The sequence below is a fragment of the Micropterus dolomieu genome, linkage group LG21, assembly GCF_021292245.1.
Source record: "Micropterus dolomieu isolate WLL.071019.BEF.003 ecotype Adirondacks linkage group LG21, ASM2129224v1, whole genome shotgun sequence".
NCBI lineage: Eukaryota > Metazoa > Chordata > Actinopteri > Centrarchiformes > Centrarchidae > Micropterus > Micropterus dolomieu.
The window spans coordinates 30,077,489-30,099,299 of NC_060170.1; the positions used below are offsets into that span (position 1 = coordinate 30,077,489).

The following is a 21,811-nucleotide window of genomic DNA, read 5'->3' on the forward strand; positions in this document are numbered from 1 at the left end:
TGCCTCATTTGAGTTGCTGCTGCAGCACAAACATTTCTGTGCGGTGTAGCTTGATAATGTAACCCATTAATTAATGAAATCCAAAAAAGGCATCTAGATGTTTCACCCCTATCCGTTCCCTTAAACCTAATCTCACTGTCCCAGTGGAGTAATTTTGAGTGGCTCTTGTGATATAGATGGAGCTTTTAATAAATGTTCCATACACTATGTTATTTGGCATTATTGTAACAGGGATGATGTGGAAGTTACCCAAGCTATTCCTTCACCAAACAGTGTCACCATTGGCCTTAAGGAGCATAAAGGCCCTTTGTGTCCTGGCTGGCTCTCAGCAAATGTTATTATTTGTGATAATGTTGTTGCCTCTCTGAATAAGATAATGCTATTACAAGGGATTTGGGAGGAAAAAGTGGAGCTGGTGGGAAGCAGGTGAGAGGTTCCCACCTACACAAGATCCTGCAGTTCGTTTATTCCTGGAGGAATTCCTTCTCTGGGTAAAGAAGAGTATTATCACCACATACAGGAAATGCGTAAAGCCCCCCCGCACAGCAGCTAGCAGGTAAAGGTAACGTTTATCTCTTAATCCATGCTTTGTTCGTTTTAATAAGCAACTACCGAGGAATAAAGTAAAGTATCTGGCAATTTAGCTTGTTAGCTTACATTAGCTGGAGTGGCTTGATTGGTTAGTTTGGTTTCTGCAGATATGATACACGTCGAAGTTTCAATAGTTTGAACACTTGTTGGCAGCTTTATGCGATGAGCTATGTGACTAAATATACCATGCTTTTATTTTAAGGTTATTGCGCAGGTGTCGTGTCCAGACCGCTGTGTTTGTCCTAAACATGTTAGGCTCGGCTTGCTTATAGTGGGCCTTTGGCATTTTTTGACGTGGCACAATAGGAAAAGCACAGGTGTAACGTTAGATTAAAAAAATCAATGACTTAGCTGCTTCATTTTCATGGTCCTGGTGTTGAGCATGCTGGCTCACTGTCATGGTTTACTGGGACACTTGCATACAATGAGTCCATTGTTAATTGTATTATTAGAAACCCCTGTACTTTTCCTAAGATATAGCAGTTTGCCTGATAGCAATTATTACCCCAGCTGTGACATGGGGACATTAGGTTTTCAGCTCACGCATATGACCGATAGGAAGACTTTTATGTCAGTATTTTGGGGGCCTTTTAATTGAGTTGTAGAGTTTAGTAGAGAGAGACCAAAAAGATTATGGAGCTCTACTCTTGACTACCATAGGTTCTTAATTTCTGTGTGGCATAGGCTAAGTAAATGTTAAGGCACAGTATTTCTATTTTATTATTTTTCACTGTGTGTACCTGTATTGAAATGGTTCCAAAAGCAAAACTTTCTGCATCAGTTTTAGAGAGTTTTATTTTGAAAAACAGCTAACATTTTAAACAAGATGCCACCATTCTTTCTACTAATAGCAACTATTAACATAGTGTGTGGTGATAACTTAAGTTTGTATTTTCATAAGTGAATTATATATCCCCCACACTGCAGCGCCTACAATTACGTGAACCTTGAGGAAAAATCTTAGGTACGTTGGCATGACACATTAGCCAAAACCCTGAAAAAGAGGACCATCTGTCAGATTCTGAGAAACCACTCCTTTTCCAAATATAAGCCTTTTCATGTTCATATTTTCCTTCATTAAAATTGAGTCGGCCTGTTGTACTGCAGTTGCTCTGTGCTCCAGTCATTTTGACTCACAGTTGAGTAATGCTTTAGATGCTCATGGTGTGCTGATGTTCCACAGCTTGTTACTTACAGTATCGAGTGTACATTCAAAGTTAGTTGTTACACATGTGCTGCAGCAAGAAGTAACATGTTTTTCTTTTAATTTTGAGAATTTGATGGATTTGACAGGAATATTACTTCTGTCTTATTTGTTACAATTGCAACCTTTCCTACTTACAGTCAATGTCATTTTATTCCTTTAAAACATGCATGCATTGGTGAATGTTTTTGAGAGCCTTTCCAGGTTTTGTTGGAGATGGTCTCTGGTCTGCTCTTAAATAGATACATGATAATAGTTCCTTGCAGTGGGATATAATATCAGTTTTATATTGTATTTAAAGATTTTGGCACACTTATGATCATTTGTGGTTGTAGCCAAATATGTATTTAACTTAACTGCCTGAAATAGCTTTTCTAATGGCTTTATCAAACTAATTCCAGAGAACAATGACGTTTGTGCCTTTGTGTGCTACATCTGTGTGCAATTATTGATAAAAAGAGCTGTGGGATGAAAATGCAGAGTGAACCGAGTTTGGCTCTTAAAGGTCACAGGCTGCACATGGAAAAAAATGTAACATGTACCAAATTGAAGTTTCGCTAACCAGTTCCCATGGATACAATGTATTGAAAAGACTGTGAAAGATTTCTGTCCTTTGTCTAACAGTGAAGATACCTCACTAACAAAGTTTTACTACTGCAACACTGGAAAAACCGCAGTAATACCTCACAAAATACAATTTCCATTGTGCTAAGGAAAATTCCTCTTGTCGATCCCTAAGAGATTTCCTGTAAGTTCCCTGCAGAGGGCTTGCAGACGTTTTGAAGGAACATGAAACAGTGCTCATGGCATGTGGCTGTAAAGCTATAAGCAAATCTGCACATCTCCACAGTTGGAAGTCAGCTCAAATGCCGGGTTCTTGGAAGATGGAAAAAAAAAACTGAATTCAGTAGTTCCACTATGTAAGTAATAAACAATGAAGTGACTATTCTCCCAAAGAGAAGCTTTACCACATGATTATGTGTTTCTATTTTTAAGCACCTCTTAATAACTCCCATATGCATCACAATAAGTTTACAGCAGCAATGGGGAGTGGTTTGAATAAATGACTCGGAAAAAGATGTTGGTTACCTTTTTATGGTGGATTGTACTTCCATCGTGTTCAGAATTGTGTTTTTGCTGACTTGCAGTGTGACAATGACAAAAATAGGTTTGTGCCCTTGTAAGAGTTGTGTCACCTCAGTGGAACGCTCCATTACATACATGTGACAGAGACGGAGAAGTGGTCCAGGCCAGAGGTTACACATTACACTTTTTGTTGTCCATCATTTGTACAGACAGGGTTATAAAATTTTTGTCATAATTTATTATTACATAATCATTTTCATTTAAATGTTTAAAGTTAATTAGACGTAGCGAGAGACTTTACTGGACTCCCATGTGTTAAAATAAGGGTTAAATAAATTTTAAAAATAGCCTATTTCATTAATTTCATTTTCAAGAACAACTCAATCACAATAACAATTAATATGCAGAACTTACAGATTGCTCATTTGTAAGGGCACGGACAGAAAAGATGAACAGACACTTTTCATGTCACCACATGAAGTAGATGAATGATTTTTACCTTCTTGCTGCCACTTCCTTCCCCTGTAACATTAGCTGCTGCTGGTTGATAAATGTTATCAGCATTACTTCTTCTTGTCCTTCACCAATTGATCCTTTATTTCACTTTGTTTATCAACCACATCACAATTATTGTAGCAATATTGCCTACCAGTGCTACCAGCTAGACAACGTGGTCATGCATGTGAGATCAAAGATAAGATTACTAGACAGCAGCTGAAAGGGCTGCACGATTTGGAGAAAAAGTCATTTTGCAATTATTGTGGACAACTTTGCGAGTTTGCGATTGAGATAGTAACAAATGTTATCATCAAACTACATGCTTGATTATCAATGAAAATCCATAAGGCACAGTGAAAATTGTAACAGTTTATTAACAAACAATGTATTGTATACATATTTGTACTACGTGTGTGCGCTCCTTGTCCTTATGTGTAATTTAGATGTGAATCCAGTGGACTATGGAAGACCCTGGTATGTGGACATTTGACATGGGGCTTAAAATATTGTCCAAGCTTTTTAAAACATTGAAACAAATTTTATACATTTAATGGAAACAACATTACTGAATGATATTGATATTTAATACTGAACAGATCCAAAAGTTGTTGTACGTGCTAGTCAGTTTGACACCAAAATATGTGAAAATAGGGCCTAGGTATAAAAGAAATACCGAAGTTATACTTCAGATTTTTCCATCATTGTTTAAAAAAATTATTTGTGACCCCTGTTCCAGACACTGAAACGATAGCATAGCTGTGGTACCTCAGTATGTCTTTAGTCTGTGGTAAGTTGTGACAGAAAGATGGTGTGATCACGTTGGAGAAGAGAATGGAGAGAGGAAGAAGGAGATGACAAAAAGATGGATGTGGGTTCACTTTGCAGAGACTTCATGGCTGCTGTTCACGTAAATTGTCTTTTGATGAGGAGGATTGTCTTTAAATGCAATTGTGAAAACTAGGGCTAGTGTATTATAATTAACTCACCTTATTGATAATTATATCATAAAATGTTTTCTCAGTAACACCGGCTACTTGCATGAAAAGATCTTAGCATGACCCTGGTTCACAACCACTGGAAAACGGGGGAGTACTGTGGAAATGTCACCTTCCCTGCATAGTCCTTTCATAGTGCTAGATGTCAAAATATTTAACATATCCCGACTGCTGACATCTTCAATTCAAGATGTTTTCAAATAGAAGTCATAGCCGTTATCCAAGGGCCACATATTGCTTTTAAATGTAATTCAGTTGTTTTCAAGTCTATGTCTACTCCAATTTATCATATTTGGTAGAGCTCTTAATAATTAACTATAAATTATAAGTTATGTGGCATGTCTAATCTCTTTGGGGATGCCTACATTATGCAGTGAAAGCATAAAATGTGAGTGGTTAAAGTCCCCAATGAAGAATTAGCGCAGTGGTTTCTCCTGGTATGACATTTACTCAAAAGGTGGAGTGAAATAGATTTGTGGGAACACAGGAAAGTGAAAAATAGTTCTATTAAAAGTACAAGGACATGGACTTTTACAGATGTGAAACAACAATACAGGCCAGTTTGAAGGTTCAGGTTTGAAGGCAAAGGAAATGCGGTTCCCTTTGTGCTGAGTGAGCACTGTGTCAGCTCATGGTTTTCCATGTTGGTTGAGGAGTGGGGGCTGCACAGGCCACCCTTACTGAAGGTTTTCCATCGTGGTGAGTCCTCAGACACAAACGGCATCCAAAGAGTCTGTCATCTCTGTTTATGGAGACGATGAAACCTCGTCCTCTGTTTTACCACGATTAGGTTAATTGACAAAGCAGACTTAAACTGGTTTGAAGATGTCATTGCTGTCAAAAAAATAAATTAAAAAAGTGTTGATCTATCTGGGAAGACATAAGGATTTGGTACAAAGTGCTTTACTGTCCCTCCGTCTTTAGTAAAAACACTTCTTAAAAGAGCAACAGTCGCAGTGATGAATATCTCCCTCTGTCCAATCCAAAGCCTCTTTGACATGGAGAAGAAAGCTTTTTAGCTTTTGACTTATGAGCCAGCTTTAGCAGTGTTTGTCGGTTTAATTTAGACAAGTGTTTTGGCTACTATCACATAAGCATCCATCTTTACTTTGGCAGCACACAATGTTAACATGGCAAGTAAAGTTTCATTCGGAGCGAGGGAATTCAAATACACACTCTGTCTTGCTCTGTTGATAATTGGTCTCTTTAGACAATCTGATTGTCTTTAAAGTTGTCAGTCGCATGAATTCATACTAAATTGATTTCAAATGCTCTCTGTCTAAACCTTCAACTCACACAAAATATGACATTAATGGAGCTTGGTTCATTGCAGTGTAAAGTCATTTTTGCTTCGTTTTCCAGCTGTCTTTGGAAATCTCATTGACACATAGTAAAGTAAAGGTGGTTTCTGCTGTCAGTGGAGGGGACTGCTGGATGCATTAGTTTTACAAGGCTGTCACATTTCATTTGTCATTCCTTGGTGTGCTGACTCTAAATACAAACACTGTGCTTGATAGTTTTGAGCATGTTTTTATGCAACCAGTTCTCATAACCTAGTCTTTGTGATAAGAAAAAAACTCTTGATGTAGTTTTTCATAGTGCCATTGTATTTGTTACTGTACTATAAATTTAGTTTTCCATTTAAATTCAAACAAATGAAGATATTGCACAATAGGACATGATTAAAAGCACATTTGCAAAAAGCTGTGTTTACTGCGTGCGTGGCAGAGACATGTATTGGAAGGTGGGATTAACTCTGAAGACAGCAGTAATTTTTTGAGCTAATATTCACATTACAGACCTTTTGGTCAGAAAAGCAGAAAGGTTTTTAAAAAAATACACTTTTGAGGTACTCCACTTACAGTTCAAATATGATTAATTTTGAACTGTTATACTTAGATTCCTGTTCTGTTCACAATACAAATAATGTATAGTTCCAGTTTGTCTCTTAAAACTGAAATATATCCCTATTTTACTCAATTAAGTTTGTAATGAATAATATCAACATACAGTCATGGCCAAAAGTGTTGGCACCCCTGAAATCTTTCCAGAAAATCAAGTATTTCTCACAGAAAAGTATTGCATTAACACATGTTTTGGTATACACATGTTTATTCCCCTTGTGTGTATTGGAACAAAACAAAAAAAAGAAGGAAAAAAAGCAAATTGGACATAATTGCACACAAAACTCCAAAAATGGGCTGGACAAAATTATTGGCACTCTTAACTTAATATTTGGTTGCACACCCTTTGGAAAAAATAACTGAAATCAATCGCTTTCTATAATCATCAATAAGCTTCTTACACCTCTCACCCGGAATTTTGGACCACTCTTCCTTTTCAAACTGCTCCAGGTCTGTCATATTGGAAGGGCGCCTTTTCCCAGCAGCAATTTTAAGATCTCTCCACAGTTGTTAAATGGGATTTAGATCTGGACTCATTGCTGGCCACTTCAGAACTCTCCAGCGCTTTGTTGCCATCCATTTCTGTGTGCTTTTTGAAGTATATTTGGGGTCATTGTCCTGCTGGAAGACCCACGATCTCAGACGTAAACCCAGCTTTTAGACATTGGGCGACCCAAAATCCTTTGGTAATCCTCAGATTTCATGATGCCTTGCACACAGTCAAGGCACCCAGTGCCAGAGACAGCAAAACAACCCCAAAACATCTTTGAACCTCCACCATATTTGACTGTAGGTACTGTGTTCTTTTCTTTGTAGGCCTCATTCCGTTTTCGGTAAACAGTAGAATGATGTGCTTTACCAAAAAGCTCTATCTTGGTCTCATCTGTCCACAAGACGTTTTCCCAGAAGGATTTTGGCTTACTCAAGTACATTTTGGCAAACTGTAGTCTTGCTTTTTTATGTCTCTGTGTCAGCAGTGGGGTCCTCCTGGGTCTCCTGCCATAGCGTTTCATTTCATTCAAATGTCGACGGATAGTTCGTGCTGACACTGATGCACCCTGAGCCTGCAGGACAGCTTGAATTTCTTTGGAACTTGTTTGTGGCTGCTTATCCACCATCTGGACTATCCTGCGTTGCAACCTTTCCTCAATTTTTCTCTTCCGTCCACGTCCAGGGAGATTAGCTACAGTGCCATGGGTTGCAAACTTCTTGATAATGCTGCGCACTGTGGACAAAGGAACATCTAGATCTCTGGAGATGGACTTGTAACCTTGACATTGTTGATATTTTTCCACAATTTTGGTTCTCAAGTCCTCAGACAGTTCTCTTCTCCTCTTTCTGTTGTCCATGCTTAGTGTGGTACACACAGACACACAATGCACAGACTAAGTCAACTTCTCTCCTTTTTATCTGCTTTCAGGTGTGATTTTTATATTGCCCACACCTGTTACTTTCCCCAGGTGAGTTTAAAGAAGCATCACCTTATCTTAAATCTTATTTGTCCACAATTTTGAAAGGGTCCCAATAATTTTGTCCAGCCCATTTTTGGGGTTTTGTGTGCAATTATGTCCAATTTGCTTTTTTTTATTCCAATACACACAAGGGGAATAAACATGTGTATAGCAAAACATGTGTTAATGCAATACTTTTCTGTGAGGAAAAACTTGATTTTCTGGAAAAAATTCAGGGGTGCCACACTTTTGGCCATGACTGTAATTATTGTGATGATGTATTTTCTATAAGTTTTGTTCTGTTTCAATGTGTTGAGACACATGTAATGTTGATTGAATGAGTGATTAGAAGGTTCAGGAGGATTAACCACAACAAGTTGAGCATTAAAAATGATGCAATGCAGAAATTACCTTTGTGCGTGTTTGACTGTACATATCAAATAAACTGTAGTAAAGCAAGTGACTAGCCTGCTAAGTGCTAATATTAGTAGCTAGTAAAGTAGGACAGTTTCCCCAGGAGGTAATTAATGGCATAAGAGTCACAATAATACTGGCTAGAGATACACCTATTTAAATTTTCTTAGCTGATTCCATTTTTTTTAAATAATGTTTTTATTACGATATATATAATTACGATTTTCTTCCTCTCTAAGATCTAGAATTAACAGCATACACAAGCATGTTTGTAATTTCTTTCTTTATTAGGATTCCCATTAGAACCATTAGAGGCATTGGTTATTCTTCCTTTCAATTGTATATAATGTAAGTATTTTATGTAGTATACTTTCTTATTTCACCATTTTATTTCTGCTTTTTTCCCCCACCTTATTTTAGTGTTTATACACAAACTTATTTTACCTCTACTTACATTCCTTTTCCCTTCAGACAAATACACATACCTACACCTATCTGTCTGTTCCTCTGTCCCTATCTATCTGCTCTGTTGACTTTCTTTGGCAACTTTTATAAAGTTGCACAAAAACACAACTTGCATCTTGAATTTTTCCCACGTGTGGAAGCTTGTTGTTAATGACATTGCCTATTAAAACCAGTGTGGTACAGAATGACACATTGGCAGTGGTGTGTTCACTGTTGCTGTACACATTTTCCATGCCATGCTATTCGATTGACCCGGTCACCAGATCAAGCTGAAATATGATCGATCAGTGCATCTCTAGTTCTCATGGGAGAGATATCTGAGAGGAGGTGTGTAATTAGAATTTTTTTAAGCACACTGTGCTGAATCTACCAAAATTGTAAACCTTGCCTTTCTTTCATAAGTCATGAAAATTTATATTAACGTAAATCAAATTTTATGAATGTTGTTGTCTTTAAGAATCATTGGATAAACAATGTCACTTAAGTTAAATGGTAGGGAAGCTTCTTAAGAAAATACCATTATTAGCCAAATTTCACTTTATGGCTATATCACATTCGAACGCACACCCTTTAAAATGTGTGGTTTTACTTTCACTTTAGGAAATGGATGAATGAATTACTCTTGTGGCAGCTGTTTTAACTGCTTGTTAAGTATACCAAGTATGCTTTATACCAAGAGACACACAAAAAAGAGAGAAACAAACTGTACATATTTTATTGCAACTTAATAGTGACATAATAGGTTATAATACATTATATTACAAATGTCTTATGTACAAACGCAATGTGTTGGATCTATTGACATCAACAAACCGCTAAAATATACAGTAAATACAGTGCTTGATTCATACAAGCAAATTGGTGGATACCTGTTCAAGCAATTCAAGAGTTCAAAACAAGTATTTTTAAGATAAAGCAGGACTTTGAAAAGAGTGTACCGCCTCAAATTTTGGTGGTTTGTTCTTAGATCTACTAAATGTTACATAAGCAGACTGTTACAAATGTCAGCTATTGGTGTTAACAGTTTTGGTTTTATGTTAGAAAAGGTAAAGGCACCATTTTTATTGTGTATTTTATTGTCAAAACTGGCCAGAATATCAACCCTGTATTACAAGTCAATAAATGTTACCGTTCCTATAAATTACACATTTGAAAAATTTATTTAGAATGAAATTAAAAGTCACTGGATATGTTTCCTGTGTCAACCTCATTTGCTTGTTACTGCAAATAATAATATCTTTAAATACATACTAAATATATATTGTAGAGTTCGTATCTCACTTAGTTGAATTATCGTGATCTGTTCCTTTCATGTCAAATTAGGTTCATATTGTTTTTTGCTCTCAGATCAAAGTGGATTACTGTTTGTGTTATCAAAGACAGTGTATTTAAAACAACTCCTGAGCAATGAGAACATGTCTTTACTGAGTCATATGTGAACGGGAAAACAGTACAGACGGTTGAAGAAATTCTTTGAAGCGTCAGGAGGTATCAGTTTATCGGGCTGATGTTTTGTTATTGCGCTTTCAACATCATCTTTCTATCTGGCATGGTCTGGTGCCACCCCATTAATCAAAAAAAGATAAAGATCGCATGGATTTTAGGAGCTGTAAAGGTTTTTTGTCTAGTGAGACATACAGTACAGTATGTGTTCCTTGGTTGCTTAGTGGAAGGTGTTTGGGTTTGGACGGATCATCATGACAACTTTCTTTAGTGAATAGGCTCCTCCTCTGAACTCAGCCCAGTAGACTCCATCTTGGTAGCGGCTACGGTAGTGTCCGCCTCTGTACCAAACTCCATTCAAATTTGAATGGGCACAAGAGTTGTACCACCAGCCTCCCTTCTGGTAATGGGCGCAATTGCCTAGAGAGACATTGATAAAATAAATAAAACCATCAGGCTGCGTGCATAGACATACATTTTGCATTGAACACATATTTTCCATCATCCAGATTAATACCTTTTCACGGAAGATTTTACCTGTATATGCATCATGGTCTCTGTCCAGTGTTGTGAACTGTTTGCCGTTGTGCCAGGTGAGGGAGTCTCCGGCGTTGCCGTGGTAACGACCCACCCTTAGCTTATAGAAGTCAGCCTCAGGCTCTACTCTGAAGCTGGCATATTCTGCAAACACCTTCCTGCCAGACCAGTCCTCCAGCGTGACCAGCAGTTTGTAGTTTCCCTGGTTAGTCAGCCAGTAGATGTTCTCCAGACCCAGCCAGTACTCGCCATCAATATTGCCAAAACCTTGCTGTGAAGTGCAGAGATGTGAAAAACACTATCAGTAAGATTAGGAATTCCTTTCTGAATGGCCTTTGAACAGTTAGTTTGGATGTCTGGGGGATGATTCAGCGCTTGTGATCTGGAGGTTATTTGCTCTTCTACGGGGTTGTTTATCGTCAAGGAACATTATTATCAATGGACCCTCTGAGATGAGTTTATAGCTAGCATCAGGTGTCCAGATTTCCACTCTTATTTTGTGATTGAAAACACAGCAGGATACAGTTCACATACTGTGAAATCTGACATACTGGATGCCGTCTTACTGCTTTGTTCTGGCTCTGGTCATACTGTAAGTTGGTTTGTGGTATCCCCTACCACACACATGCTTTGAATCATGGAAACACCCCTTCTGATGAGTGTACAAATACAATTTCTGATCTCATGTGGTTTAAAGGTTTTTGTGAAAGTTTTGGAAAGGCACTGTTGCCCAAAGCTGAGATTTATTCAAGACCCATTTTTGGCCTGCGAACAAACGTTTACCAGTGGACTGCTTCTCCCTGTGTGAGGAGTTTTCCTTTCAATAGATGAAGAAAATTAGTTCCCCTTAATAATAACTGATGTTCTCCACAGCCATGTTCATCGGCTACCTCATGATAATAAAAATATATGGTTGTTTTTCCTTATCAGGAAGGCTGACGCAGCCAGCAAATGTGATATTAAAGTACAATATTCACACATTTGTATTTTAATGTGAAGTCATTCACAAAGACCAACTGATGTTGCTGGAATTATTGAGTCATGAGGCTGTGGCAGTGACTAAGGCTGGTACTACATCAGACGTTTTTAAAGCTTAACAATTACCTATTCATTACTGTTTCACATCTGGTTAGTGTCAAAACAACCTACATAAGCCACCAGCTTCACTCCAAACTATGAGGTCCTTGATTTGGTGTGAGGTTGTCGCACCTTGTATGTCTCCCAGTTCCTGAAAAAGTTGACAGAGCCGTCCACCCTCCTCTGGATCACAGTCCAGCCACCTGGATCATGTCTCTGGTCACACCACACCTGCATAAGCCGGTTGGCATTTTCTGGCTTCACCAGGTACATGCCGCTGGCAGTGTGACCATCTTCCAGAGCCTGCAGACAATCCTTAAATGGGCCTGAACAGAAGGGTGACAACAAGACAGTTATGGCATATAGAATCCAGGCACTGAACAACAGTATCTTAAAAATTAAGGGTGTTAGACTCTGCTATAGGGAATCCCATTTTTCAGCAGAGGCTCTCATTTTAACAGTAGAATTGACTTTGGCTTCTCCTCTAACAAGGGAAATGGCTACTGGCTGTGCAGCCAAAAGAAACACTGGCATGAGGGCAAAGGGAATCCTAACTAGTGAATGATGAAACAGTAGCAAAAACGATCAAGCATCTGCAATGCTTTACAGCGCAGGATTGTTATTTCACTTTGACATAGGTTTTCTATTTTATGTTATACAGACACATAATTTCCAGTGGTGGCAAACATATTAAGGCCTCACATCATGTTTTGAAGAGGGGATTTCCGGGACTAAATTAATTTAAGGACATCTTGTAAATCCTTGTCTTAAGCTGCACTTCTCTGCCAGTATGTCTGCTGAAGTTTTTTGTTGGTAGAAGTTGTGTGGAGTAACTGGATAGCCTCTTGTTATGAAGATGTAGTTCCCAGAAAAAAAACTTAATTGGACACAGCAGCTTGTCTAAGAAGAGTAATGTTGACAATTTATGCAGCGTTGGCCATGCATTATTCCACAGCAACATAATTCATGCTGCAAAGGTTTTGTAGATTTTATGGCAAGGTCAATATTGTTTTATAGGAAAATATGGTGGAAATCAGTGAAACCTATTTTGCCTGTGTGCCATTACATTTTTTCCCAAATTCTAAACCCAGTCAAAACACTAATGGTGCAACTGGCTCCCCAGCTTCAATTGGCTGTGAAAGTGTTTAAGTTCTCAAGCTTTCACACTTGTGTGGTTTGCCAACTGGCCCTGATTACAAAGAGTTTAAATACACTGGACTAATGAAAAGAGAATAGGGGGTCACACAAAGGGTTAGAGGTGAGGGAAGGGGTGCATCGGCAGTTTGCAAGAGATATAAAGACAGAAACAAAGCACTTCAGCTATTATACATATGAGGTCCTACTCAGCTGACATGCCACAGCATAAAAGTGTACAAATATTCAAACTAAACTTATTTTTCTTTCTCTGTAACAAGGTTGTTTTTGGTTTTATTAAATAACTGGATGATACGTGTCTCTCGGCTCACTCTCTGCCATCCATTTACTCTCAGGAATGTCTCTGTTGAGCAGATACAAGCCAGAGATCTGCCCTGCCCTGCCCTGCTCTGTTCTGCCTGATAAAGTCTGCTGCTTTGGTGGAACATATGACTGTGCTTGCCGGTGAAACTGGAACAAATGACATCACTGGCTAACGATATCTCTTTCTGTTCGTACTTTACCCCCTCCCCTCCATCTCTCTGTTGCTCTTTCAGGTCTCTCTCTACTCCTTCTCCCTCTATTCTTGCATTGTGTGGAGCTCCCTGTTCGTGTTAAGGGTTTATGTAACTTTTTGGGGTGTTAGTTGCATGGCTAGGGGCAGGAAATTACGTGCCTCCTTTCAAACATTTCATACAAAGGCTACCGTTCACATGCAGCCTAGTGAAAATGGCCAGCTGCAGCACAAAATGTCAATGGACAAAGCTCCCAGTAGTCATGTTGAAATGGTTTGTTCTTTTTTCCACCATTTTAAAAATGAGGTCTCCTAATGAAAGGGAATGGTAATAAACTATTCACTGCAACTGATGGAACAAAACACCTTTCCAATATCATTACATTTAGCTGACACTTTTATCCAAAGCGACTTACAATTCAGCAGAGGTCACATGTCTCTGGAGCAACTAGGGGTTAAGTGTTTTGCTCAGGGACACTCAGTGCCTTGGATGGGTCACAGTGGGGGATTGAACCCAGGTATCTCACACCAAAGGCAGGTGTCTTATCCATTTCGCCGTCACCGCCCTTTGCTATCAACCGCAAACGTGTTTAAGAGACCCTTCGGCTCAAAACTCGCTATCCATTTAGGCACGTGTATTTTACTAGGGCCAACTCCCAATAATTGCCTAAACTGTCAGTCAATTAGTCTCAGAAAAAAATAACAACTTGCGGCTTTTCATTAGTGCCAGTGTCCATCAGGGGATCGTTTCAACAAAGACCTTTTCTCTTGTAACGCGGAACTCACTTACATGCCCTTCTCTGCTGTAGGCTCTGCCTGTGGATGCATTATTACAATTCAGAAGGTCTTAGTATACATCCACGGCTCTGTTATTAGCTAGTTAGCAGCAGTCCTATTAGCTCAGCCCTGACTGTGAGCTTGGAGAATTGTGGGGAGTGTTGGTGTTTAAATTGCCATCACAGGAGCTTTGGACCTCTGGGAGAAAGAGGTTTTCAGGCCTGGGGCGAGGGACCCAGCAGGGAATGCTGCTGGGTACGGCGCCAGAGTGAGCACCAGAAGTGGAGCGAGTGCCAGAACAGGAGCTGGGTGAGCGGGCAATGGAACCGGGCTCAGCAGCCTCCAAGCAAACACAGTGCCAAGTTGATTTACTGCGGCTCCGACCAGGACTCTGACTCAAAAGACGATGATGACAGTCGACTAGGAAAATCTTTAGTTGGGAGCAGCCCTAGTATTCACCCTTCTTATATGCTTTGTGTTTTTGTGTGTGTTGAATCATGGTAATTAGATGATGTGCATCTCAAAAGGCTGTAGACAACAGCATTTCTGTTCTCAATGTGAGAGCCCTTTGCTCTGGGAATGTGTGGGATGTATTTAAATTGGCTATGACTGGAAGAGTGGGTACTTGTTGTTGTCTTGTGATTAATGAATAAGAGGTTTTCAATATTGGCTCAGACACGCAATCCTTTGTGACCACTGGTGTGAAGGCAACTGGTGTGTTTGGTAAGAACGCATCAAAAATAGAACTTAAAAATTCAGTGTCTTTATTTAAAAGTTAATTTGGAATTATCTAAGACTCACCAGAGGGCTTGTCAGTAGTGGAGGGGCTGTGTGTGCCAGTGGGCATCGTTGGAAGAAGAGGCGGTAGAGATTTTTGGTCACTCTGGATCTCGTTGCTGATTGGGTTGTTAATTCGTGGGAGGGCAGGTGGCTGGTAAGGCTTGTTTAGAGGTGGTGATGGTGGAGGTGGCTGAGGCCGTGGCTGGGGGACGGGCACATGACGAGGGGGAGGGCGACTCTGGCACTGTTCTTCCAACAGGGCAATAAGAGTTGATTGGTTTGTGGCCAAAGAAGCCAAGTGCTGGTACTTGTGCTCGAGATCTTTGTATCGGCTAGTGAGCTGTTGCATCTCAGAAGTTTGGTTCAGGATCTTGTTCTCCATTTGAGCCAATTCTAAGGCATTGTCCCTCTTCCTAATGATCTCGTGGAGCAGCTGCATGTACAGCTGAGTGACTCTGGAGTTCATGTTTCGGCTCTCCTTCCTCAGAAGTTTGACCTCATTGACAATACCCCCATCCACCTCTACCAATTGCTGCAGTGTCTCAATTTGCCTCTTCTGTTTCTGTAGCTCCACATTTAGCAGCTCTAATTCTTGTTTGTTGACTCGATTCTCCAGCATAGCCTCCGGCTCCTTGGAGTTGACACAGATGGCTCCAGTCACTTTCTGTTGAGGCACAATGAAAGTGTAGGAGCACTTGTCCTGCTGCTGGTCAGCTGGAGCACGTTTGCTCCTTCCAGCATAGAGAAACTCTCTCCCTAGACCATCCTCACTACTCTCAAATTCTTGGGTCCTGTCTCTGTCTTGGCTGCTGTCCGATGGACTCCCCTGTGTCTGCTGGACACCACAGGCTAGTCCATAAACAAGCAGGAGTCCCAGCAGGACCACTGAAGGGGGATCCATGAGTTTGTGTCCAACTCACAAAAGCCTAAAGAGAATGGGGAAGAAAATTGAGAAAATGATTGTTTTTCAGTGAAAGATAACTGACTCAGTTTTGAGTCTGTTTTAGAATAGTCTAGTACCTATTCTGGTACTAGGGCATAAATGGAGTCCTTCACAGCTCTTCTGGTTGAGACCAGAAGAAGACTGCTCATCAGGATACACTCGTCCTATCCTCCATTACCTGCCAGGACAGGCAGGCACAGAAGCCCTGTGCGCACACATCTCAACTGAGGCAGGGCTGGAGGTCATTACAGCTCCCAAAAATATGGGCTACTGATAAAGATTAAATCTGAAAGGAAATCACAGGCTTGCCCTGCTGAACGCCCCAGTGGCTGTTGTGACTTTCCGTGACAGGAAACACATTTCATTGCAAATCATTTCAATATAAAGCACCATGTGATTGGAATAATCGTCATCCTACCCTAAGAGCTATTAGCACTTTTCGCTGCTTCTTGTTATCTTTAGCTCTCACTCTTAAAACAGGATGTTCACGTTATTAAATGCTATCAGGTATAACTACGCTGGTTTGTTATACATTAGGCTTACTAATAACTTAATTTGTTTTTCAATTGTTTTGATTGTTTTAACTTATTTTTCCTTCTATTAACTGAGGGTGCTGAGTGTGGGTGAGAGTGGGTGTGTGAGTTAACTGTATATGTGTATGTGTACTATGTGTAGTGATGTAATGTTCTGTTTTGTATTTGTTATGTATTTCTGTTATAGGACCTCCTTGAAAATGAGATGCTGCATCACAAGGGGCTATCCTTCAATAAATTCAATTCAATATACATATCGCACTGTACATATCACTACTGGTATGAGCACATATGAACACACACAGTTTTCCCAGTGGCGTTTAAGTGTAATTCATTGAATATATCTGGCCCTGATCCTGATTTGGTTAAATCAGCTATCCACTATCAACACATGCTGTTTGAAAGTTACTAATCCCCTCGCTGCCCCTAAGAAAAATATTTATTTTGTCTAATGATGTGCTGATCTCTTTAGTCAGTTGCATTGCTGTTAGTGGAGTGTGTTTAGCTTAGTTTGCTGTGCTGGCTCAGGTTCTCTTTGGGCGACTGCCACTGCTTATCCTTGACACACACTCCTATCTGCTCCCAACTGCAGGCCTGGACATCTTTGCTTATGGAAAATTTGAGACTCTACCAGATGATGCTATTCATGGAACTGTTTTTAAACATTGATCGTGTTGCATCAGTCCTGTCCATAGCCCTTACCAAAAGAGGGAAATAAGTTGCATTCAGACACTGAAGGCAATTAATCATAACACTGAACATGTCTGTTTCTGTTTTGACTGTTAGACTTACTTTAACCATCTAGCATGCTCTAAAATAATCTAATTAGGGATGTTACATAACATTGTCATCTGTCTCAATCTTTGTTTCTGATTTAAATCTGAAATAAATCCCAGTTTAGATTATAATCTCCCTTAATTTGTTTTTCCTCCATAACTGGACCTTGTAGCACAACACATAACTTTCCTCGAGTTAATGAGAAAGAAATGCTTAACATTTTTATTAGAAGAATAAGTGCAGGCAGTTTTTGTAGATGATGTGGTGTTATTAGGGGATGCCACTGAGTGCTGAGGAGAATGTAACTCCTGTGTAAGGATATCAAGGCCTTGAACTCCCGGGGCACCTTAATTGAAAGCTGCTGCATATTGGATTACAGAGGGGTCCTGTGTAACACCTCCTCAGAGTCAAGAGGGGCCTGTCTAATCAGAAATCATTATAGTGAGGCCTATATTGGCTTGCTTTTTAAACATCAGGATTGCCAATCTTACAAGTGCTTCCCTCACACTTTTGTTATAGCTTATCTCTGTGTTAAAGATGAAATATAATAGTAAGCACAAAATTGGGAAGAGAAGAGAAATGTTTTTGTCTTGTTAATCCGGGCGTACTGCCAGCACATTAGGTTGGAGACATGGAGAAGAGAAATGCAGTGCTTTCCAAGAACATGACCCCTGGCACATTTGACCCTTCTGGCTTTATCTGTCTAGAATAGAATGTGTAAACACTTCTTTTTACTGAAAAATACTTGCGCACTGTACTCTTGTGAAACATGTCGGCCTTTTTGATATTATAGTTTACCTGGCCAGAAAGAAAAATCACCCACAGTGCAGAAGAACATAAGGTTTGCTTCTTCCGTGTATTTTGTTACAGTAGCAAGTCCTCAGCTCAAACGTGAATGCTATGAGTAAAAAAAACCCGCAAAGAAGAGTTTCTGTTTCAAATTTACTATGAAACTGTCTTTTGACAGCACAGTATGAGGTCTTTCATAGTACTAATCCTGCTAACAATGCTGGGCTGTATGACGTCACCTCACCAAATGGTGATTGATGCAGAAATTGTAGTGTCATAAATATTTTTCACACCATGCGAATAAATACTTATTACTGAAATTATCTTATTTTCTTGAGATCAGACCCTAAAGAAATCACTAATAATAGCTCACAAGTAGGCTATAATAGTAAGATAATAGAGTGGCATACAGCCTGTCCCTTGTAGTGCTGATGACTGTATTTGGCCAGTGGCTCCTGCGGTTTCTCCCCCTGGAACATGAGCTCTGTGTCTGAGAAATGCTGTGTGATTTGCCCCCACCGCGGAGGAGTCCCATGTTGGACGTCGTTAGCCCGGAATCTCCTGCTCTAGGCTTCACTAAACTTCAAAGCTGTGGAGGAAAATGTTTGCAGCTTGGTGACGAAATGTATGCATTTGTGTGTGCGGGCATGTACAGCATGTGCGTGTCTGCAAGTGTTTTTGCGTTAATGTGTGTTTTCAAATAACAACACTTGCTGGACTCCCAGGGACCTGAGAGAGTCCCATCTGCCCTCACAGAGACAGCCTGTTATTAACCCATCCACAGTCTGCCAGAGGAAACAACAGAAAGCCGCCTCCTCCTCTGCTGTTAACAGCCCCTACAGCTCATTATTGTTCTAACATCAGTTCACTTTAACAAGCTGCTATTGACTGGCAAATAGCTGCAATGATTAACTGGTGTTGAGAAGTGTCACATACGTTTACTCTGCTCAGGTCCTAAAGACGAATGACTGAACTGTGAATAAAATGACTGTGCAGTGAATAACCACTCTCTTTGTAATTTGATTGGCAAATCCTCTTGGGTAATTTCTTCAAGTCTGCTTCACACCAAAATGTTTTGGTTTTACTGTTTTCAGGTGGTAAGTCTGTGTTTACACGACTCCTCCTCCTGGATTTTACTCAATGTTAAATCAAGTGTGATATTCGAGTACAGCGAGCAGGTCAGTGTGTATCTGACCAGCGCTGCACTCCAGCCTTTTTGGTCATGCTCAGCACATATTAATTAGAAGGTGGGCTGCCTCGCTCAGACTGGCTGATGTCTCTCACCCCAGCCCCTCTCATTTCAGCGTAAGCATGGCATTCCTCACATTCTTCGTCACCTCATTAGAGTGAGCTGCCATACACACATGGGGAGTCATGGGTGGTGGCAGACGGAAAGAGCTAGACCCTCTAGATGCAGGACCACTACTCCCCTTATCCCTGCCACACCTATAAGACATACTGCATCAACTGACCCAATTCATTCCCAGTGTCCTACTTTCTTTGTCAATGCTTCATAATCACATCATCATCCACAACAGGAGATCACAACACAACCACACAACACCTAATTTGTCTTTGTGCTGCATGTTCAAATTAGCGCCAACTCCCCTGAGAACTGGCGGTCTCCTGCATGACACCCAAATGTGCTGGATCACAGTTGAATTCAATTTGCTCATGGTACTCATGGCTCTGCACTATTACATTCCCTTGAGGGTGACCTCATTTTTTCCCCAAGCATGTAATCCTTGTAAGTGTGTAACTTGACATGTGGAACACGATTAACCTAAACTACCTACTCTGTTTGATGATGTAGGACAGTATTTGTTGTTGCTTTCCATGGAGCAAGAGTATTTTGTTTGTTTTTTTTCATTCAAATTAAGGTTTCACCATGTGTCTCATGTTGCTTGGTGCGTTCTTCCGTACCTCAGTGGTGAGCTGAGTATGACAAGGAGGCAGGGGGTCTCAGGAATTGTTTCGATAAGTTCCAGCATTCTACCTCAAAGCCCCCTTATCCAAACACTACCCTGGCAACAGTAACAAAGACGGGATTCAGCTGCCTACTTCCCAGTCCTCTTGAACCCAGGGGAACATCCTGAATCCGTAGACCGCTTGACACGGTCAGGTTATCCTTTTTTTTTTTTTTTCTAGAAGTGAATGGCACTTTTAGATATTAGAAAATAAATATTTGTGTCAGCATGTATGAATCAAATCTCTTGCTGTATATCATCTACACACCCTCTCCATTGCCCATGTGTCATCAGTAGAGAAGAGGCCTGCTCTCCAGCTTCCCCCTGCGCTGAATTAGCCCCCCTCGATCAGAGTCATCTGTCCGGTTAGTCATCAGAAAGCAGAATTACCCTTTGGCACCAAACAGAGTCAGATAACGGATGCTGCATGACGACTGTTGCATTTAAAAACAAACAATCATTATATAAAGAGAAGCAACTTAAGAAAGAACAGCCAAAGTCTGACTTCAATCAAAGAAGTGCTTCACCATTATGTTAGAAATGTGACTGAGTTGATTGATTCGGAGCTGACTCAACTTGTTTTACACCAAGAAAGGCCATCATTTGCTCTGTAAGATTACTTGTTACAAATGTAAACAATTTGTCGTAATGTGCATGACCATTGTCACAGTTAAATAAACCAATACATATAATAAATAAGTCATAGCTTACCAGATAACAGTAGAGTATTGATGAGGCTCCCTCAGTTGCCTTGCCCTCCTGGCAGAGCTGATTGAAGTTTCTCCTGGTAGAAAGTCATCCCAAGTGTGAAAGCTGCACCCTTGCGTCCTTCTCTCACCCTTTCTACGCACTGCCCGTCTAGTTACTCACTCTGAGTCACCTTAGTCCATTCCAGCAGTGCAGAGGTAGTGGTGTTCTATTATTAAAAGAGCGTCATTAGCCCAACTGTAGCTTGTTCCAATATCCACTTGGGAAAAGTTGGAACACTTTTCAAGAGACAGCTGGTAACTTTAGTTGGATGGTGGAGGTAGTTTCCTGATAAATGGTGAGAGTCCAGGGCAGGTTGTGTACTGTCTGTGGCCCGTTAGGAGAAGACTGTCACTTTTCTGTGGGCTGAATCCATCACTTCTGCCTCACAGCTCTAAGAGGCTGTCTCTCTCAGCTGCACCTCTCTCTCTTTCTCTTTCTCTCTCTCTCTCTCTCTCTCACACCCCTCTCTCTCCCTCCTTGGTGCTTTTAAATGATGAAAAATCCTCTAGCAATGTTTCAGTAGGCAGACAAATTGAGCTCAGAGCCTCCCCCTCTCCCTTTTAAAAATGAACACATTCTTGTTTAAAGCAACAGCCTTCTTTCTCCACCCCTCCTCCCCATGGCACAAAAGAGATCCACAAGCATGCACAACACAAGCCACACACACACACTCTACTCAAATTTCCAACCCCCTGCCCCTTGGCCACTTGTTCACCACCATCACTATTTCTGGCTTGGACGGCATGGTTCTTCTGGTGGTGGACAACACTGACGTTACACTGATCAGATCCTAATTGGCCATGAATGAACACTTGCCCCAAGAGTGACGGAAAGACACAGACAGATAGGAAGCAGATCCAGGTGTTTGACTTAAATCAGGTCTGGGTGATTGACTGCTGACCCTGGTTTATAGCCGGGAGGTGAGATGTCTGAAACTGGCTAGGTCTGCGTAAGAATCAGCACACTTGAACTACATCTTGCTGGGGGATAATTACGTAATATCTTCAAAAGCAGCGCTGTATTTACTTGTGTCCATGTGTGTTGGTGGAGAAAATGAAATGAAAACATGTTGTCGTGTCAGAGTGCGGACAGTCCTGCCAATGCTCTATAAATTTCTCAAGCAAAGACTTGGCTTTAGATACGGTTGCCTTGGCTATTGTCTGTTGTTTTTGTATTGTCTTC

General features: G+C 40.4%; 1 protein-coding gene across 3 annotated transcripts; it reads right to left on the reverse strand.

Annotated features, from left to right (window-relative positions):
- Nucleotides 1–9,309: 9,309 nt before the first annotated feature.
- angptl2b (angiopoietin-like 2b) lies at nucleotides 9,310–21,012 on the reverse strand. Of its 3 annotated transcripts, XM_046035848.1 has the most exons (6): nucleotides 20,591–21,012; nucleotides 20,148–20,270; nucleotides 14,892–15,796; nucleotides 11,798–11,991; nucleotides 10,589–10,859; nucleotides 9,310–10,471 (listed from the first exon to the last, which is right to left on the reverse strand). In XM_046035848.1, the coding sequence occupies exons 3-6, from the start codon at nucleotides 15,769–15,771 to the stop codon at nucleotides 10,272–10,274; spliced, it is 1,545 nt and encodes a 514-aa protein (XP_045891804.1). In that variant the 5' UTR covers nucleotides 15,772–15,796; nucleotides 20,148–20,270; nucleotides 20,591–21,012; the 3' UTR covers nucleotides 9,310–10,271. The 3 variants fall into 3 exon arrangements, with proteins under 3 accessions (XP_045891804.1, XP_045891803.1, XP_045891805.1); XM_046035847.1 differs by lacking the exon at nucleotides 20,148–20,270 and having other exon boundaries at nucleotides 20,591–21,011; XM_046035849.1 differs by lacking the exons at nucleotides 20,148–20,270; nucleotides 20,591–21,012 and adding an exon at nucleotides 19,836–20,028.
- Nucleotides 21,013–21,811: the final 799 nt, after the last annotated feature.